General features: G+C 38.6%; 1 protein-coding gene across 4 annotated transcripts in view; it reads right to left on the bottom strand.

The window, feature by feature from the left end:
• ATF7IP (activating transcription factor 7 interacting protein) overlaps positions 1–20,821 on the bottom strand; it is a 126,673-nt gene that overhangs the window by 92,952 nt on the left and 12,900 nt on the right. The window contains exon 2 of one of the 4 annotated variants that reach the window (XM_059682262.1): positions 10,016–10,222. The exons of 1 other annotated variant lie outside the window; for it this stretch is intronic. Coding sequence is in view for 2 of the 3 variants with exons in the window: in XM_059682263.1 (XP_059538246.1) it covers positions 18,006–18,022 (17 nt within the window). In the remaining variant the exon portion in view is untranslated. Of the gene's footprint in view, positions 1–10,015; positions 10,223–18,005; positions 18,430–20,821 lie in introns of those variants that run through there. 2 more of the 4 variants (XM_059682263.1, XM_059682260.1) reach the window with 2 other exon arrangements.

Here is a 20,821-nt window from a genome sequence, read left to right as displayed (position 1 = left end):
ATAGTAATTAAAGTACAAACATTGGAGCCAGACATACCTTTATTAATACTGGTACTATCATTTCCTAGTTAAGTTACTTGTCCAAGATATTTATCCTCTCCTTGTCTCAGTATCCTCATCTACGAAAGGGAAAATATAATGCCTGCTCTCCTACAAATTTTAAGGGGATTAAATGAGAAAATAAATAGAAAATAAATACATATATAAGCAGTCAATAAATGTTTCCAGTTTTATGCCATGTTTTAAAACATAAAATAACTTTTATCTCTAAATATTTATATATGTATTAAAGTGATATTTGAAAGTCTGGAAGGATAAGTGCCCAACTAGTTATAGCAATTCACTAGGGGTGAAGAAAAGAACAAATAGAGACTTTCACCTAGACTTAATATGGGAGTTTCAATTTTCACAAGAAAAAACATTCATTTAGTAATTTGTACCTTAACAGTTAAGCTCATCAACTTTCCCCAATCTCTTCTATGCTAATGCCAGGGCAGCAGTGACATTTATGAATAGGGTAGTGGCTAAGGTAGTGAACCACACAGACACTAAGCTCCAGAACAGACAGGGAAGGGAGATTACCATCCAAAAGACAAATTCCCAGCATATCCCATAAGCAGCCAAGTACTACTTGCCCACCCCTCCCACCACCTGAGTCAGCATCCATCCAAGATAAAATAGGAAATCGCAAGTACAAAAATGAGTATAATCAAGAATAATTTTTTTTGGAGAACCAAAATGGCGGCATAGGTTAACGCCGGAGTTTGCTGCTTTGAACAACTACTTCAAAAGTGAAACCAAAAAACGGAAGGGACATCACCCAGAACCACAGGAACGCTGGCTGAGTGGAAGTCCTACAACTAGGAGGAAAGAGAAACGCATACAGACACTCAGAAAATGGCGCAGTGCTGAAGTCAAATTCTGAGGTGCGGAGTGCGAGGAGCGGGCTGGCGGCGGAGGGCGCGGTTGTTGTTTTCAATCGGGAGGGAGTCGCAGACTCTGAGCTCCAGATCCGGGCGAGTCTTTAGGGACCCAGACTCAAACGGGAGAGGCGGGACTGTCTGGCTTCGGTCGGAGCGAGTGCAGCTTTCTCTCCGAGCTTTGCAGCGGGTGCTGGGACTCAGAGAGGCAGAGCCCCTGGGGACAGGACTGAGAGCCGCCATAACTGCTCTCTCCAGCCCACCCTGTTGATCCTGTGCGACCCGCCCCGCCCAAGCCCTGCACAGAGGCATTTGCCGGATAGCCTCAGGCAAAGGCTAGATTAGCACCTCCCTAGAGGACAGAAGTTCTCTCACTGCTGACACTCATAGCTGATTCTCATAGCCACTTGGCCTGGAGGTCAAACCCTCCCTGGAATTAGCTACAACAATCAAGATTTATCTATAAGACTGCGAACAAAGACCACTAGGGGGTGCACCAAGGAAGCATAACAAAATGGGGAGACAAAGAAACAGGACAAAATTGTCAATGGAAGAAATAGAGTTCAGAACCACACTTTTAAGGTCTCTCAAGAACTGTTTAGAAGCTGCCGATAAACTTAATGAGATCTACACGAAAACTAATAAGACCCTCGATCTTATATTGGGGAACCAACTAGAAATTAAGCACACACGGACTGAAATAACGAATATTATACAGACGCCCGACAGCAGACCAGAGGAGCGCAAGAATCAAGTCAATGATTTGAAATGCAAGGAAGCAAAAAACATCCAACCGGAAAAGCAAAATGAAAAAAGAATCCAAAAATGCGAGGATAGTGTAAGGAGCCTCTGGGACAGCTTCAAGCGTAACAACATCAGAATTATAGGGGTGCCAGAAGATGAGAGAGAGCAAGATATTGAAAACCTATTTGAAGAAATAATGACAGAAAACTTCCCCCACCTGGTGAAAGAAATGGACTTACAGGTCCAAGAAGCGCGGAGAACCCCAAACAAAAGGAATCCAAAGAGGACCACACCAAGACACATCATAATTAAAATGCCAAGAGCAAAAGATAAAGAGAGAATCTTAAAAACAGCAAGAGAAAGAAACTCAGTTACCTACAAGGGAATACCCATACGACTGTCAGCTGATTTCTCAACAGAAACTTTGCAGGCCAGAAGGGAGTGGCAAGAAATATTCAAAGTGATGAATACCAAGAACCTACAACCAAGATTACTTTATCCAGCAAAGCTATCATTCAGAACAGAAGGTCAGATAAAGAGCTTCACAGATAAGGAAAAGCTAAAGGAGTTCATCACCACCAAACCAGGATTATATGAAATGCTGAAAGGTATCCTTTAAGAAGAGGAAGAGGAAGAAAAAGGTAAAGATACAAATTATGAACAACAAATATGCATCTATCAACAAGTGAATCTAAGAATCAAGTGAATAAATAATCTGATGATCAGAATGAACTGGTGATTATAATAGAATCAGGGACATAGAAAAGGAATGGACTGACTATTCCTGGGGGGGAAAGGGGTGTGGGAGATGTGGGAAGAGACTGGACAAAAATCGTGCACCTATGGATGAGGACAGTGAGTGGGGAGTGAGGGCGGAGGGTGGGGCGGGAACTGGGAGGAGGGGAGTTATGGGGGGGAAAAAAAAGGAACAAATGTAATAATCTGAACAATAAAGATTTAATTTAAAAAAAAAAAAAGAATAATTTTTTTTAAATAAGGAGATTAAGTCCCAAATCTTACAAACAAAAAAAAACAGTAGCTAGTTGGTAGCAGAATGAACCGAAATATTTTTAAATGGTATATTAAATATTCTCAAAGGGTATAGGATGTTATTTTACCCATAAGAACAAGCATAAAAAGAAATCAACCTGAAATCTTAGAAATTCAAAAGATAAGCTGCATGGATACAACTGAAGTGACTAAAGTTAATCAAGAACAGGTGTTTCCTCAAAATATTACACAAAAGAAAAACAGAAAAGCTAACAGACATGAGGACATACACAGAAGCAACAACTTTCACGTTAGAGGAGCTTCAGAAAAAAAGAACTGAGAAAAAAGGATTAAGAAAATAAGAACAAACAATCCACAAAGCTAACTAAATATACTTTCCATAAAAAGGGCCTACTAATTACCAAAACAGACTAAGTTAAAACAAGCAAAAATGTTTGGACATGAAGTGCTAAAATTTCAGAAAACAAGTATGAGGAAGTGCTAATATTTTAGAGTAAAAAAATTATTTAGCTACAAAGAAATAAGAACTAAATTGTCATCAGACTTGTCTTTAGCAATACTGAATGCTAAAATAAACTATCCTCAAAGTTCAGGGGGAAAGATATTTTTTGCCTAGAATGCTATGGTCAGAAAAACTAGCGATCAATAAGAATAGAAAAATAAAGATATTCTGAGCAAAGACTAAGGAAACAGATCATCAACACTAATGAAAGAGAAAAATGGTAATTGGCGTACGAGCTACCCTTTTCATTGGCTAATCAGGGCTATATGCAAATTAACTGCCAACTAAGATTGGCAGTTAACTGCCAACAAGATGGCGGTTAATTTGCATATGTAGGCACAATGCAGGGAGGCGAAAGGGAAAGCAGGAAGAAGCCCCCTGCCACTGACAGTGATCAGAAACCCAGGGGGGAGCTAAGAGCTGGGGGGGCAGGGCAAAGGCGGCCCTGGGGCCACCTTTGCCCTGCCCCCCAGCCATGATCAGAGAATCAGGTGCCTTTTCTGCCCTGGCCAGTGATAGCAGGAAGTAGGGGTGGAGCCAGCGATGGGAGCTGGGCACGGTCGAAGCTGGCAGTCCCAGGAGCTAGGGGTCCCTTGCCTGGGCCTAAAGCGAAGCCCACGATCGCGGAGCTGCTGCAGCTGCGGGTCCCCGCTGCCAGGGCCGGACGCCTCAGCCAGAGGCATCCTGCAGGGGCAGGGGCGGAGCCCACGTGATCGTGGCGCCCCCCCCCCCCCCCCCGCTGCCACTTCAGGTCCCCGCTGCCCGGGCCGGACGCCTAGGCCAGAGGTGTCAGGCCTGGGCAAGGGGCCGATCCTGCGATTGGAGGGTGATGGGGGTCAACGCCTGAGGGCTCCCAGTATGTGAGAGGGGGCAGGCTGGGCTGAGGGACACTCCCCCGACACACACACACCCAGTGCACGAATTTCGTGCACCGGGCCCCTAGTCCTATCTAATAAAAGAGAAAAATGGTAATTGGCGTACAACGATACCCTTTTCATTGGCTAATCAGGGCTATATGCAAATTAACTGCCAACAAGATGGTGGTTAATTTGCATATGTAGGCACAATGCAGGGAGGCGAAAGGGAAAGCAGGAAGCAGCCCCCTGCCACTGACAGTGATTGGAAACCCAGGGGGGAGCTAAGAGCTGGCGGGCAGGGCAAAGGCGGCCCTCGGGCCGCCTTTGCCCTGCCCCCCAGCCATGACAGGAGAATCAGGCGCCTTTTCCGCCCTGGCCAGTGATAGCAGGAAGTAGGGGTGGAGCCAGCGATGGGAGTCCCGGTCAAAGCTGGCAGTCCCGGGAGCTAGGGGTCCCTTGCCTGGGCCTAAAGCGAAGCCCACGATCGCGGGGCCGCTGGAGCTGCGGGTCCCCGCCGGGCTGGACGCCTAGGACAGAGGTGTTAGGCCTGGGCAGGGGCGGAGCCTGCAACCACGGGGAGCTGGGGGTCCCCTGCCCAGGCCTGACACCTCTGCCAGAGGCCTCAGGCCTGGCCAAGGGGCCGATCCGGTGATTGGTGATCGGAGGGTGATGAGGGTCAACTCCTCTGGCCGAGGCATCAGGCCTGGGTGGGCGGAGGAGCCGGGGATTGGGGGGATATGATGGTCCCCTTGCCCAGGCCTGAAGCCTGGGTCAGAGGCGTCAGGCTTGGGCGGGGGGTGGAGCAAGTGATCAGAGGGAGATGGGCGTCCCCTGCCCAGGCATGATTCCTGGGCCAGAAGCCTCAGGCCTGGGCGGGGGCCAGAGCCAGTGATCAGGGGGAGATGGGGGTCCCCTGTCCAAGCCTGACACCTCTGGCAGAGGCGTCAGGCCTGGGCAAGGGGCCGATCAGGCGATCGGAGGGTGATGGGGGTCTACGCCTCTGGCCGAGGCATCAGGCCTGGGCTGGGGGCAGAACCAGTGATGGGGGGAAATGAGGGTCCCCTGCCCAGGCCTGACGCCTCTGTCAGAGGCGTCAGGCCTGGGCAAGGGGCCGATCCTGCGATTGGAGGGTGATGGGGGTCAACGCCTGAGGGCTCCCAGTATATGAGAGGGGGCAGGCTGGGCTGAGGGACACTCCCCCCCCCCCCCCCCACACACACACACACACACACCCAGTGCACGAATTTCGTGCACCGGGCCCCTAGTTGTTAATATAATTTTATAGATATACTACAGATACAAGACAGCAACGACCCTAAAAAAAAACTCAGATAAGAGCAACAGCAATGCTCCAAAAATGAAAACTCACAGGCAGGCTGAAATAATTAAGGATCCATCATCTTTAAAATAAATATTCTGAAATTAAAATCCCAGATAATTACAAAATAGAAATTAAGAGATTTAGGAGTTGCAGAATATGGGGCAAATATAAGTAAACTATCAATCTAAAAATAACAGGCTTCAAAATGGGTAAAATTATAACAAAAATGTCATCAAATCTTACTATAAACAAGAGACACACCTTGTAATAAATAGCACAGAAAGACTGAAAATTAAGAAATAGAAAATTATACAATAGGCAATTGCTAATAAAAAAAGTATGTATATATAACATTCAAAAAATAATTCAAATTGAAAATAAAGTAATGAAATAAAAATATATTTCCTATTGATAAAAGTTACAATACACTAGAAATATGTATCTTTGATGTACCTAAATAATGTTACTTTAAATCACATAAAGCAATACAGGTTTAAAATTTTCAGGAAGAAAACTAACAAATCCACTATTAGAGATAAACACACCTCTTTCTAAAATCTACAGATGAAGAAACAAAAGTAATATAAAGAATGCATCTCTCAAACATCTAGCAAAAGATAGAATTGTATATTCAACAAACTCAGAATATGCACTTTTATGAACACATGCAATATACATTAATATTGACCATTCGTGCGGTGACAAGGAATTAATAAATTCAAAGACAAATAAGTAAATAAATAAATAAATCACACAAGCCACATTCTCTGGCCATAACATAATAAAGTTAGATAAACAATAAAATGAGAGGAAAACTATCTCCTTATAATTTTTTTTTTTCATCTTTTGGCTTAAGGACAATATAAGTGGTGAAATAACAACAAAGTATTAACAGAATACAACCTAGGTTTTAAACTAAAATCATACTCAGATTAGCCCTGAACCTAGGATGAGATAAATGTAGCAGTACCATGAGTCCTCTTATTAGGAAATCCAGGAAGAAGAGTTAGGCCTCAAGCAACCAAAATGCTAAGCTAGTTGTAGGTTTTGCAGTTGCAATTCTATTCTGTTCTTTTTATTTATTTTTGTATTTTTTACTTTTCTTTTGTAGCCTGTCTCACAGCACTGTGGGGTAATGTACACACTTTGGGCTGGTTAATAAAGAGGAGAGAGATCCAAAGAGGCTCTTCTTTCTTTGGAATTATTTATATTGGATATATTTTCAGTGGTGGAATTTATCAATGGATTAAAATGTAGAAACATTTTAAGACTCAAGAAATCAGCTCTTCCATGAAGACAGCTGTATATGTAAGGGGTAGAGAAATAAAGTCTCAACAGAAAAAATAAAATAAAATGATGCTCAAAGGAAGGGGATTTTTAACTTATTGTAAACAAGAAAATTCAATAGTGTTAGGTGGCTGACAAATATGTCAGTGCAGAGTTAAAGTGTAGAACAGAAGTATACAGTCAAAGAGAAGGGAGCCATGTTCTAGTATTACATTTATTACATTTAGTTCTAAGCATCATAGATAAACAGGGACTTTTAAAAACAGTAAATCAAACAAAAGGATGACCAGGCTAAAAAATGAAATAGAACAACATGTTGTGTAAGGAATAGCTGGGAAAATGGAGGATATATAGCCTAGAAAACACAGGGAATTTTTATGGCTGTTTTTAAATAATGCAGACCTGTCAGGTAAAAGAGATACAGATACAGAGACAGACACAGGTGGGGAAAGGCAGTAACAAAAACAATGGAAGGCCAACTCAGTCTCAAAATCAACAAAGGTTAACTTGTTCATATGTCCAATAAAAGAAGCTGTCTTGCCCTGGCTAGTGTTGCTCAATGGTTAGAATGCTGGCCTGCGTACTGAAGGGTCTCGGGTTCAATTCCTGCTCAAGGGCAAATACTTTGGTTACAGGTTCAATTCCCGGCCCCAGTCAGGGCGCATGCAGAGGCAACCAATCAATGTGTTTCTCTTACATCAATGTTTCTTTCCCTCTTTCTCCCTCTCTTCCATTCTCTCTAAAAATCAATGGAAAAAATATCCTCAGGTGAGGATTAAAAATAAAAAAGAACTGCCTTATGAAACCAGAGATGCTCCCTTCTGTCATTATAAATGCTGAAGCAGAAACTAAATCATTACCTGTCCAGAAAATCAAACAGTGCAAAGTGAGATGTTAAACTATTTGACCACTTAGGTCCATTTATATTGAAAATTTTGTGATTCTACACTGCTTTGCTAAATAAATTCTGTTGCCTAAAGAGAAACACAAAAACAAAAAACTTGAATTTTATCCCTCAGATTTTTTGGATCATTCACACTTGATCAACTTCAACAGTCTCAAAGATTACATATGTTTATGCTCATGACTTTTATCATTGTCATATATGCTTTCTTTTAGGTTTGTCTATATTTGCAATACTCCACTGTCTTATGACCCCCAATTCTAATAGCATTCAATAAATTCCTCTATTATGGTCTAACAACTCCTTGTCTTTTTACCTATATATTAAAAACAGTCATTCCATCTCAACTATCTTCCCAATCCAACATTTTCCTAAAGAGTGGCTCAAGAGAAGTCTAAAAACATTTCCCAACTTTTAGATTTGTGTGTTCTCCACACCAAGAAAAGTACAACCTTCTCTCCATCCAACCTCAAGCACATTAATCAAAACTGTTGTCTTTCGCTTTAGCTGGTATGGTTCAGTTGGTTGAGTGCTGTCTCTGCACCAAAATGTCACAGTTCCATTCCCAGCCTGGGTTGCAGGTTCCATCCCCTGTTGGGGTGTGTGTAAGAGGAAACCAATTGATGTTTCTCTCTCTTTTTTTTTTCTCTCTCTCTTCCTTCCTCTCTCTAAACTCAATAAAAACATATTTTTTAAAATTTTATCTTTCTACTATACCATTTCTCCAATCCAAATGAAATTATTTACTGAAAAGAAAAATACAAAAAATACATATTTTATAGTTTAAAAGAACATACATTAAAACAATTTTTAAAAAGCAAAGCAACACTGTTCAAAGGCAACAGGAAACAGTGTGCACCTGAAACACAATTGTGGCTTTCTCACAGTTGGCCTCTAATTTTTAATTACCCAACCATCCTATATAATAAAAGCCTAATATGCTAAGTGTCCGGTCGTCCAGTCATCCATTCAACCAATCAAAGCATAATATGCTAATGATATGCTAAGGCCGCTCAACTGCTCACTATGATGTCCACTGACCACTAGAGGGCAAAAAGTTGACCAGTCGACCAGTCACTATGATGTGCACTGACCACCAAGGGGCAGACGCTCCGACCAATAGGTTGGCTTGCTGCTGGGGTCCGGCCAATCAGGACTGAGCGAGATAGGCTGGACACGCCCTGGAGCCCTCCCACCGTCCCTCCCCGGCTGGCCAACCTCACGCATCCCTCCCTGGCCCCAATCATGCACCAGTGGGGTCCTTCGGCCTGGCCTGCTCCCTCTCGAAATCTGGGCTGAGGGGCCCTCCCTCCCCACCAGTGCATGGATTTCATGCACCGAGCCTCTAGTGTAGTAATAAATGACAAATTGCCTTTCAGAATCAAGAGAAATGGAAGTCCCACCTAAAACTAACACTTTTATGTTGCAGAAAGAGCCTACTGCTTAACTTACATAGAAGGGGTGCAAAGAGCAGAGAACAGCCTACTATAATTACTTTCCTCCTCCACTTCTCTAAGCTAGACTCACTACCACTCTTCACTTATCCTACTTATTCATGTCTCCACACTCAGCTCCAAAATGATATCAATCAGTAATATATTTTATCATTGGTCATAGTGACATATACACACACATACTTGCATTTCTTTATACTAGTAAACATAAAAGTTCATATGTTTACCATAATGATCATATAGTCTTTATTTTATATAGCTCATTTTTGTTTCATTTAGATTTTTGTATGCAATTTTCATGATACAAGATAAAGAATAATATAACAAATTCCTATGCACCCTTCACCTAGCTTAAGGAACAAAATATTAGATTCAATGGAATTTTTAATACATTCACTTTAGTTTTAGACTCTTAAGTTCACTTTGTTAAAAGGTGATAAATTTAAATATGTGGAAATGAAAATGATAAGGGTGGTATTGGAAAACTTGGCCAAGTTATATGTATAAATATATACATTATCTAATGAATGTCAATAAGCCACTTGTGAAAACATAAGCACTGGTTTTGATGATGAATTCAAAGTGGTACATTTACACTAAAACTTTATAGTTTAAGGTCACAAAAATGTCATCTCTCTATATGTACCAGGTGGTGTCACCACAATTGAGAACACAGTAATAGGACTATTATGAAAAGAGATCTAAAACTGATGTCTATGTAATATAAACATATTGTATGTATGAGTAATATTCATATATGAAACCCACTGTTAGTTCACTTCAATTTAAACTTGAGGAAAAATAGAAGATAAAAATAATTTTTTAAGATCAAATTCAAATATGGCATTCAAAATTCCTGAAAATTAATATTCAACAGTCTACCAATCCTACTATTACTAAAACTAAAACAAAAAACTTCCCAGTGGTGAGATAGAGATATAAGGCCTGAGGGAGTAGGGAGAAAGGTTGAGGTGCGGGAGGAGGAGATTACAGAAAAAGGACCTGAATCTCTTACCTGTGGGCAGCTTGATATTGTGAAAAGGATTTCCTCTTCTGTAAACCACTGCTACTTATTTCATTTATATAAATATTAAAAGCCGATGCAGACTTCTAGATCAGCCTTCTTGAACTTAAATTCCTTGTTTGGTTCATATTCATAAGAAAAACAGGAATACAGTAGATTGGCTACTTATTAAAATTCCTTTCAAACAGTGGTTCACATCTGTTGTGTAGTTTGTGCAGCAAACATCCCATTAACCACAAAAGCAAAAAAAAACGTCAGACAGTATGTCAATGAAGCTCACAGAACACACAAAGTACATTTTTCCAAAGGACTGTTGTAAGTGAAGATGTCTAGAATCAGAATTCTTTTGTACTGCTTTCTATGCTGCCAACTATTAGGTTTGCAGCAACTGTGTGCAGTGAAGTACCTCCCACATATTACCCAATAGTATCAATAGGCATAAATCTATATAAAAGAAAAATTAAATTTTAAAAGGCTTATATACCTTTTCATTATGCCACATATTTATGTGTCAACTGTGCAGGTCTCAGTACTCCTATTCTAATGTATCAACTCTGTTCTTTCAGCCCAAAAGGCTGAATTCTTATACACTCCAAACTGAAAATCCACGCCACATATTATTTGCTGCCCTAGCACAGGCGGACTGCAGTTACAGCTAGCTGGCGCCAGTAAGACTGATTTACATAAAGCAGACCTCATTTCATGACCAAACTAAAGGAGAATACTGCTGAGTAAAACCTCCCCCATTCGTTACCCTCAGGCACTAACTGGCTCTAGAATGTATCTAGTTATCTATTTATTAATATGATTCAAACCCAGGTAATAGAAGAATATTAATTTATAATTCTTATATAACATGAAATTCTACCCCCACTACACCAAAAATGTTTAACCCTCAGAAATATTCAAAATCTTAGTATATTTGTGACATGGACCAATATTGATTACACAAATCCAATGATTTCTATTTTTAACAATCATTAAAAATATAAATAATTTACATTAGCTAAAAGCTGTCCTCATTTTATTCTACAACTGCCTTTCAAATTTCAACTAATCACTTATTGATCATTAAATAGATTTGCTTTTAGAACCATAGTGAGTTATGTTTCACCAAATAATAAGACAATGCATCTTCAGGTATGACTACTACAATGGTTAAATAATTCATATTTACCACTCGTTAATATTACTAAAGCATGTGCTCAATATTAAACTTAAGCAATGTTAAATTTTGTGTATTGTCTTACTTGGCCTGATATGACTGAGCAAGAGTTGAATCATTATCTATAAAGTCCTTTTAAAAATTTTTATTACCTTATGGCCTACTAATAAATAATTCTATTAACTCCACTTCTATTTCTCCACTTATTTTATTGACTATAACTATATTAAATTTCATTTTCAAATAATAATCCAGTCACTAATTTAGAGCCACATCTAAAATGATAATAAAATGAAAAGTACTTGGTATGCTAAGGGTTATCCAAATGTGTTCCTTATTTTTAATCATATTTTCAGTCCTCTTAAAGCAGCAGTTCTCAACCTGTGGGTCCCGACCTCTTTGGCAATCGAACGACCCTTTCACAGGGATCGCCTAAGACCATCCTGCATATCAGATATTTACATTACGATTCATAACAGTGGCAACATTATTGTTATGAAGTAGCAACGAAAATAATTTTATGGTTGGGTCACAACATGAGGAACTGTATTTAAAGGGCCAGAAGGTTGAGAACCACTGTCTTAAAGCATAGTCTTTAAATTATCCTTGTTACACAATGAAGAAAATGAAACCAGTTCTAAGTAAAGGGAATGATAAAGTTACGTATCAACAGGACCTGGTAGACGTCTAATAACTGGATAATCCTAAGTGTTACTTGGGGTTATCTTTGATAAGCAGTAATAGATTTCCTCAAATAACTATTTTGTCTTGTCAGGATCTGTGCTCCACAAACAGCACATGAAAGGACAAGGACAAATATGACTAGTACTCATGTGACTATTGGCTCCCTGTTTCACTCAACACCTAGCATTCTCAGTCCTTCAGTATTTTAACCTTCTTATATTTACTGTCTTCACATGTCCCCTAACCCAATGTAAACTCATTGAGGGCAGGGATCTTGTACTCCAACCATGAAAATAGTGCCCAGCAAATAATAGGTTCATAATAAGTATTTGTTAAATTTGTTGAATCAAATGATTAATCCACAGTCCATTTTTGTTTTCACTCTATCTTGTTACCTTAGCATAAATAAGAGTTCTGGTTTTGTCCCCTTTGGGCTCTTTAAAGTATTCACATTGACATATAAACACCTTGCTGCTCTCTGGTATTTTTAATATAAATCAGCCAGGTCCCTAACAACCTCCTCTCCCTAAAGATCCTTTTCTAAGTATCCAGTAGTCCATATTTCTCCCAATTCCATAATGATTGGGGGGGGAAGGGGAAATAAAACAGAAAAAATAAAATAAATTGTGCTGGAGAGAACCCTGTGAGGAAAAAGCAATCAATATTTACTCACAACTTAATTTGTGCTACACACTGCACTAGGTGCTTTATATTTGTTCTGTTCATTTAAATTCCAATAGCAACTCTGTATGGTAGACTTCATCCCTATTTAAAGTTACGAAAACAGGTTCTGCAAATACTATAGCTTCACTCCATAAAAAAATAATACATAAAACTTATTGAGCACTCACATGAATAGGCATTATACTTTCAGCACTATATATACACTTCTCATATAAACCTTTAACTAGTGAGTGGAAGAACATGAATTCACCTTGACTCTGTTTAACACCAAAATGTGTGTCCTTATCTAGTCCAACCACCTCCCACATTTAATGGTCAAGGAATGGCATTAAGAGCATAAATAATTTATCAAAAATAGATTACTTAACAGTACCAGAACTAAAAATAATTGTCTCCTGACTTCTATACTAATACTTTCTTTCCACTTCGCATGCCCCTTCTATGTCTACAAAGGAAAGCACCAGGTCAGATGGCTCTGCTGGGCAGTTGGGTCTGGTTTACTTCAGCAGGCAAGGTTAAAGCCCTTAGGCAAATGCTGAAGCAACTCCTCAGATTTCTCTCTTGGTGTTAATTCAACTCCCTCTTTCACTAAACTCAAAGATTCACTGAGTCAATAGCACTGTTTCATCATTTCCATATTCACACATTAATGACTAATAACAGACTGTTACAACAAATTATTAATAGAGAACATTTTGTGAAAGTTCTAACCTGAGCCATTTTTTAAAATCCTTATTTGAATAAACTTAAAGCTTTCTCCCAAATCACTTTCTCTTTTGGGAGTGTGAGGAGTAGGAAAACAGGGGAGTCAATGTTTCCTGTGCAAGTTAACTGCTTTTTCAATTTTCACTAAAGTTTTCTCTCTAACTTGAAAAGCATTTTCCAAAACATAAGATTCTTTTAGCACTTTCCTAGAGTTACCACTGGCATGGCATTACATGAATGCTAAGAAGCTGGCTTTCACTCTGGAAAATGTAAAATTCAAATTCACATCAGATCATGATTATAAATTACCATTTTTCATAGGATCAAGGTAGTCTTCATTCACATAGTTGAGGCAGTGAATGGAATGCAAACAGATGCAAACTTTTAACACAAATAAGTTTATAATAGCCCCTGACACTATCTACTTTAATGCAGTTAGGAAAACTTCTATTAGGATCTTACTCATTTTAAGTGCTAAAATCTGATAGCTCAAGATTTTTGCCTATATTTCATTTATCTATTCAGTAAACTGCATACCATGATTATTTTTTCTTTTTTACTATCATCATTAAGTTGATAAACAGTGATTTTTTTAAAAAAAGATAACTTATTATATTAAAAGACTCTCAAAGTACTTATTTGTTTCTAATTAGTATTTCTTTAATCTCTTCTTGCTGATGTCACTGTATCTCTTCCAATCAGCCAACACAGTACTCCAATATAAAAATCAGGACAAGGCTAAAAGTTAGCAAATGTGCCATATCTTCTAAAGAGTAAATTGACTTTACATATACTATCTCTCCTACCAAGTGAAGTAGACTAGATTTTACTTATGCTTACTTTCTTCTGGTCTAGAAACTGTATTTTAAATATTAAAGGCTGCCAACAATCTGTCAACTAAGTAAAAGGATCACTTACAGAGCCCAGCAGGTAATGTGAATTAATGAAGAGAAGAGGACCAGATGTGAAGACAAGGCCCTATTTGAAGGAGACAGTAGCCACTCAACTGTAAATTACTTTCTTAATCAGAAACACACGCCTAGCACTGCTTAATCTTCTATTTTTCAAGAGATGAGACAACCACATTTTTGTGTAAAATCTAACAGCTTTATTTGTTAACAACTACGGAAATAGGGTAATGGCTATGGGATAAAACAAGTCAGTTGGCTGCCAGTTTGTGGCCACTGAAAGAGAACTGCAGTTACAATTCTCTTTTGTACTGAAACAGAAAAAACTCTAGGCTCTGAATTCAAGTCATCTCTTTTTTTTTTTTTTAACATATTTTTATTGACTTCAGAGAGGGAGAGAGAGATAGAAACATCAATGATGAGAGAGAATCATTGATCGGCTGCCTCCTGCACGCCCCACACTAAGGATGGAGCCTGCAACCCTAGCATGTGCTCTTGACCAGAATTGAACCTAGGACCCTTCAGTCCGAAGGCTTATACAGTTTCTAGACCAGAAGAAAGGCCTACACCCCATCCACTGAGCCAAACCAGCTAGGGTTCAAGTCATCTCTTTACAGAAATATTTTTGTCACTATATACTTGGAGCACTCAGCCAGACCAGAAGTGAAACATTTCTTCTACTCCTCTGTGTAATGCATTCTATTCTCGCTAAGTTATTTACAAGAGTAAAGCCCAGTAGTGAATATATCATATTACTAAGTCGATATACTTATATTAGTTAGCACTTCCTGCTTCTGAGCATATTATATAAGAAATTTCCCACATTCCCTGATCCAATCACATTTGATAAAGCATATGACATCTGAGAAACAAATAAACTGAAAATTATTCATTACTGGAAAATTAGCATGCCAGATATTTGTGGTGCATTTCATGGTACTATTTAGAAACTTTATATAAATTGATCTTCAGCATATCCTTGCCAAATGAATAGGAATTTCCCATTTCATAGGTGAGAAACAAAAGTCAAAAAATGGAACATGTTGGCCAATATGAGAAAAAGGTAGCAAAAACAGAATTTACAGTTAGGTTTGAACTCTTGGGCAATGTTCTTTCCACTATCTCAACATTCCTTGTAAAGGCCTATGTTAATGAAATGGCTTATGAAAAAGGGTAAACAAATGGGAAGGAAAATAAGTGATAACAATACCATAAACCTCAATTATCCAGCTCCCATATTTATTATGCCCTCAGTTATCCTATATAATAAAAGGCTAATATGCAAATTGACCAAAGGGGGGAACGACCAGTCACTATGACACACACTGCCCACCAGGGGGCAGACGCTCAATGCAGGAGCTGTCCCCTGGTGGCAGTGCGCTCCCACAGGGTGAGTGCCACTCAGCCAGAAGCCAGGCTCATGGCTGGTGAGTGCAGCAGTGGTGGCGGGAGCCTCTCTGGCCTCCACAGCAGTGCTAAGGACCCCTCAGGGGATGTCTGCCTGCCAGCTTAGGGGAGCAGGCCTAAACGGAGAGGCAGACATCCCCCAAGGGGTCCCAGATGGTGAGAGGGCACAGGCCGGGCTGAGGAACCCCCTCCACCCAGTGCACGAATGTCGTGCACTGGGCCTCTAGTTCAACATAATAAATAACTTGGAATTCAGCACAGAAAATTTGAAACTGTCACCAATCCCAAAGTAATAATCCCAGTGGGGTCTAGTTTATGCTCACAGTTGCAAAAACGCAACATGACACTGAAAGAATTAACATTAATATCCTGAGTAACCAGAGTGTTGCTGTTTCCCCATGTACACATAATAATCAGTGGAGTCACCTTGTGGAGGGTGGAGGTAAATTTTATAGTCCACAATAGAAGGCAAAAGAGTGGATCATTAAAATTTCCCTGAGGTCCTACTCTAAAGAGCAACATAAATTGATCAGTAATTTCAACCTAGCCAGTTTTTCTAAGTACATGACTTGTATTTTTGAAATTTCTGAAATACAGTGAGTTATTCATACTATGAGAGGCAGGACAATAAAGATTAAGATCACAGCACATTCACTTCCTTATATCATACTCAAGGGCACAACCTTACTGAAAGGCATGATGGCTAGAATCTCTCACACCTATTGAATTTCTTCTTGTTCTCTTTTAGGAGACTTACGTAAAGTAATGTTCAGATTATGAGAATCTACCATATTACATAAGAATTCCCAAAACTTCACAAAGTAATTACTGAATGTGAAATAAACATGTTAAAATGTTGATGAAACTGAGCGAGTGATCCCAAACATCTTAGGTCACTGAACATTAAGTTAGAAAAAAAAATGTATTAAAAAGAAAAACTAATAGATATAAACACAGTTTTACAATACGGCAGCAACTTTAAATTATTAAATACCTTCATGAAAATCACGAAAGAACAAATAATATATGTTCTAGAATACTCTCAAAACTGAATTCCAGTTCCTTAGCACCTGGAGCTTTACAAATAACAACCTAGATCCTAACACTAATATAAGACCATAATTGTCATGTATGATCCAGTTTCAAACTTTTATTTTCATCATAACAGCCTACTGTTCTCATTTTATTAACAGGCTTATAAGAACTGTTATAAATATACATTATAAAATAAGTACACCAAAATAAAATAATATGTATCCCTTTTATATAATGGGAGCTTTCATAAGAATTGAATGTGCAAAAGTTGCTGTTTTTTAAAAATTGCTGTTTTTAGAAAGTTTAAAACTTACTGTTCTATGTCATATTAGTCAGGGATATATTCATTCTGTATTGAGAAACCTAGAGAAATGTACTATACCACTTAGAAAAAAAATTTTTAAGTACTGCAGTTTAAACATTAGTGCTAATATAACTGTTCTGCTATCTGAAATATTACGTGAATAAGAATTTCATTCTACCTTTCTAGATCACTGCGGATATACAATATCTCAATAAATGTTTCTACTCCAGAACAATACTACGAAAGCTTTTTGAAAATTTTAAAACCTTACAAAACTATTGAGTTATATTAATTAAATATACCACAACTTTAAACTAAAACTAAAGTAAACATCAACAATTAATCAGTTAATTAAAACAACTGAGTATTTACTTCAGCTTTGTTGCATTAGAACACGTTACCTATAAAGAAAAGGGATAACCAAACCTAGAAGATGTGAACTTAATTTCTAAGTTCAAAATCTACATTTGAATGCCAATTTAAGCAAAATTAATTAGGATACAAAGTTGGCACCATTAAAAATGTGAAAGAATTGGATGGCTGTGAGGAGACAGCATAATGAGAAAGATTGGGATCCACAGTACAAACAGGCTAAGAGTGCTAAAAAAAAAAAAAAAAAAGTTCTGTCTGTAACTATGATTTATATCCAAGAATTAACATTCTTCCCAGAAATCTACCAAACAATACCTCCAAAACGCACACACACCAAGAAAAATTGCAAAAGGTTTAATTATGGCTTTCCAAAAATCTATTCAGATTAATATAGTTTTTAATTTCTACAAATAAATATCAAAAAAACTAAAATATTCAACACAAAAGGAATATTAAGTTAATTAGAGCCAGAAACACACTACTGAGTGATCAAATGTCTGGCAATGACAGAACATAAAATGGCGAGAAATTACATGAATTTAACCTTTGACCTCACCATCCTATGCACTGTTTCTTTAATAGAGGCTTAAAGGTTCTATTAGCAAACACTTCAATTTCCTAGGAAGCAAGCTCTAAGTTCACCTTCCTGTATAAACTCAGTAAAATTCAAATGTTTTTCATTAAAATCTTCAAAAATAAAGAGTAATTGGTTCTTACCTCTGGTTCTGATGCATGTGACAGTCCTCACTCTTGCATAGTTGCTGCCTAAGCAGCTACAAAGACCAGGCTAGCAGCCATTTTGAGGAGCTGCACTGTCTCAGTTGCTCTGAGTGTAATTAAGATGGCTGCAGTGTGCACTCCAGAACTCAGAGTGACAGCTCAGTTATGTATCAAACAAAGCCCCTCCCACTTTGTCAGCCTGCAGGAAACTGAACACAGACAACAGCTAATGCATGTACTGCAACAAACAATGCAGCTACTCAGGACACAGAAAACAGAAAAGGCAGCAAGCCAGTTTTGTAACATAATGCCCGTGAATCCGGACTTGCAATACAGACTTTGGGCACATCCAGATCCCCGACAGCTGGAAGTCCATGCCACATATTAGCAGCTACAGAGATGGAGCCAAATCACCCACAGCAAACATCAGGGAATTCGCTTGAAAGAAAGCCTCCATTTCAGTCCAGAAAAAAAAAAAGTCAAACTCTGCTCAAGACCCTTTTTAAAAAATCTTTTATAGTACTTTTATTACAAAAAGAATGTCAATTTTTATAATTTCTGGAAAATTACGTTATTTAAATCCTGATAGTCAATTTCCATTTTTAGAAGACTAATTAAAGATTTTTTCCCCAGAATCTAAGCCCCAATGTGCTCAAATCTAGCAAAATGGCTAGAGGCTGCAATCAAGTATTTGAATCTTGACAATAATTTTAAATAACTGCTGGGAGGGACTAGAGTCATTAAAGATATAATGGCAACAAAGCTTATTTTGATTAATCTGCCATAAAGATAAAACCTTCTCTTCTGTAATCCAGGTGGTCAAAAACACATCTCCAGGTAAGTGTTTGGTCCCAGAGCAAATTAAATTTCATGCCCTGCCACAGACCCAACATTTTAATATAAGTGAAAAGTAAATAAAAATAAAGTAGACACCTTTGGGGAAAAAACAAATACGGAGAACAAAAGGGTAAAATTCAGTCTGAAAGTAGGTATATTAATGAGACAGATTTGAGAGTGATCCCAACAAATGTGTCTTAGCAGCAACCTACCCATCAAGAAAAGTGAAGGGCAAAAAGAAAGAACCTGTGTTCTTGATAGCTCACATCAGGTAGGAAATGCACCTTTTCCTTCTCTCTTCCTTTGTTTACATTCCTAAAATGTAGTTGCCCAATGCTATCTTGTCTCTATTCACCACTTGATGTAGGAATTCATTAAAACTTGTTTAAAAGGGGGCAGAAGTGTTAGGGGTATAGCTAAAAGGAGACTGGCCCTATAATGGATGATTGTTCAAGCTGAGTGATGGGCACATGAAGTTCATTATTTCTCACTCAATTTCTTTCAACATTTTCCAATAATAAAAGTTAAAAAAGAACAAAACACTCAGCTTTTAAAAAGTCCTTATTTATTCTCCAGGTGGCAAACTGGACAATGTATGTAAAAACTGCTTTAAGTATGTTATCAGAAAAAAAAAATTTTTGATCCAAGCCATATTAATCCTTCAAAAATTATAACCAATTCTCTGAGGTGGCTCAATCTATTCATTAAAAGTAAGAGTTGGTAAACTGGAAAGATTTGAACAGAATAGACATTATTATAGTACTGGAAGGTGACTAGAGTTAACGGGGAGACAAATAGCCAAAACATTTAAAGGTCCCTGATGAGCAGCTTCTGATATTCAGGAAGCAGATTCTTTTGGACGTCTGTTCCACAAATATTTAAATTATGTAACACACCCTCAAATATTCTAGTCATGATCCAACCTAAATTATCTTATTGTTACCGTTATAATTAACCTCGTTATTAGCAACAGGAAAGAAGTAAAGGGGAGGCCAGACATTATAGGCATGTCATTTGGGCAGCTTCGCCAGGAAGCTACTTTACACTCCTCAGGGGTCCAACAAAGGGGAATCAGACATATGCCAGTAAAGTTGGGGTGACAGGGAAGGTGCCTACTGTTGGTCACACATGAGAACAAAGGTCATTGGCCAGAATGGGCATGACCACTGCAAGGGCACAAAATTTGAAATATTTAATCCCCTGAACAAAGGAATTCACTCTCTTGTTGTTCTTGGTTCCTCTTTGTCCTTGCTACTCTAGGGACTCTTGGGACTTGTGTGACTCTGGGCTTGTGGGCTCTTCTGCATTTGCTCACATGGTCCACAGCCACGCAGACCTCACACACAATTGACTAAATGGACTACAACTAGTCTGATACTAAACTGGACTCAGCTCCAGCATGGAAAGAAAACTCTGGACACTAGCTCTGACTTTAGCTTTACTAAAGAAATATAATTCCATGGAAATAAAGCTTTCTACCATATCTCATCCTCCCGTGGGGATCTCTAATTCCAGCGATACCCCAAGGACCCCACTTTCACTAATAACATTATCACTGACAATCCTTTCCTTACTCTCCTTTCTCCTCATTATGCCTATCCCGCGAAGTGTAAATTACTCTTTCAAGATCTTTTATACATACCATAATTTTACTTATTATATTGCATTACCTATATCTTTACATATGAGTTTCTAAAGGACAGAAATCATATCTTAATTTGTTTCCCAATCACTTCATTAGTATCTATTTGCTTAATAGATGGTAAGTTGAAACATTCCCAGTGTTTCATTTCAACCACAAAAATCTCCGAAAATTCTATATCTTTAAGAACCTTCACTTTTTAAAATATATATTTTATTGATTTTTCACAGAGAGGAAGGGAAAGGGATAGAGAGTCAGAAACATCAATGTGAGAGAAACATCGATCAGCTGCCTCCTGCACACTCCCCCTGGGTATGTGCCCGCAACCAAGGTA

Source organism: Myotis daubentonii, chromosome 2 (genome assembly GCF_963259705.1).
Source record: "Myotis daubentonii chromosome 2, mMyoDau2.1, whole genome shotgun sequence".
Lineage (NCBI taxonomy): Eukaryota > Metazoa > Chordata > Mammalia > Chiroptera > Vespertilionidae > Myotis > Myotis daubentonii.
The sequence above is the reverse complement of the archived record's forward strand: the minus strand, read 5'-3'. Positions and strand labels throughout refer to the sequence as shown.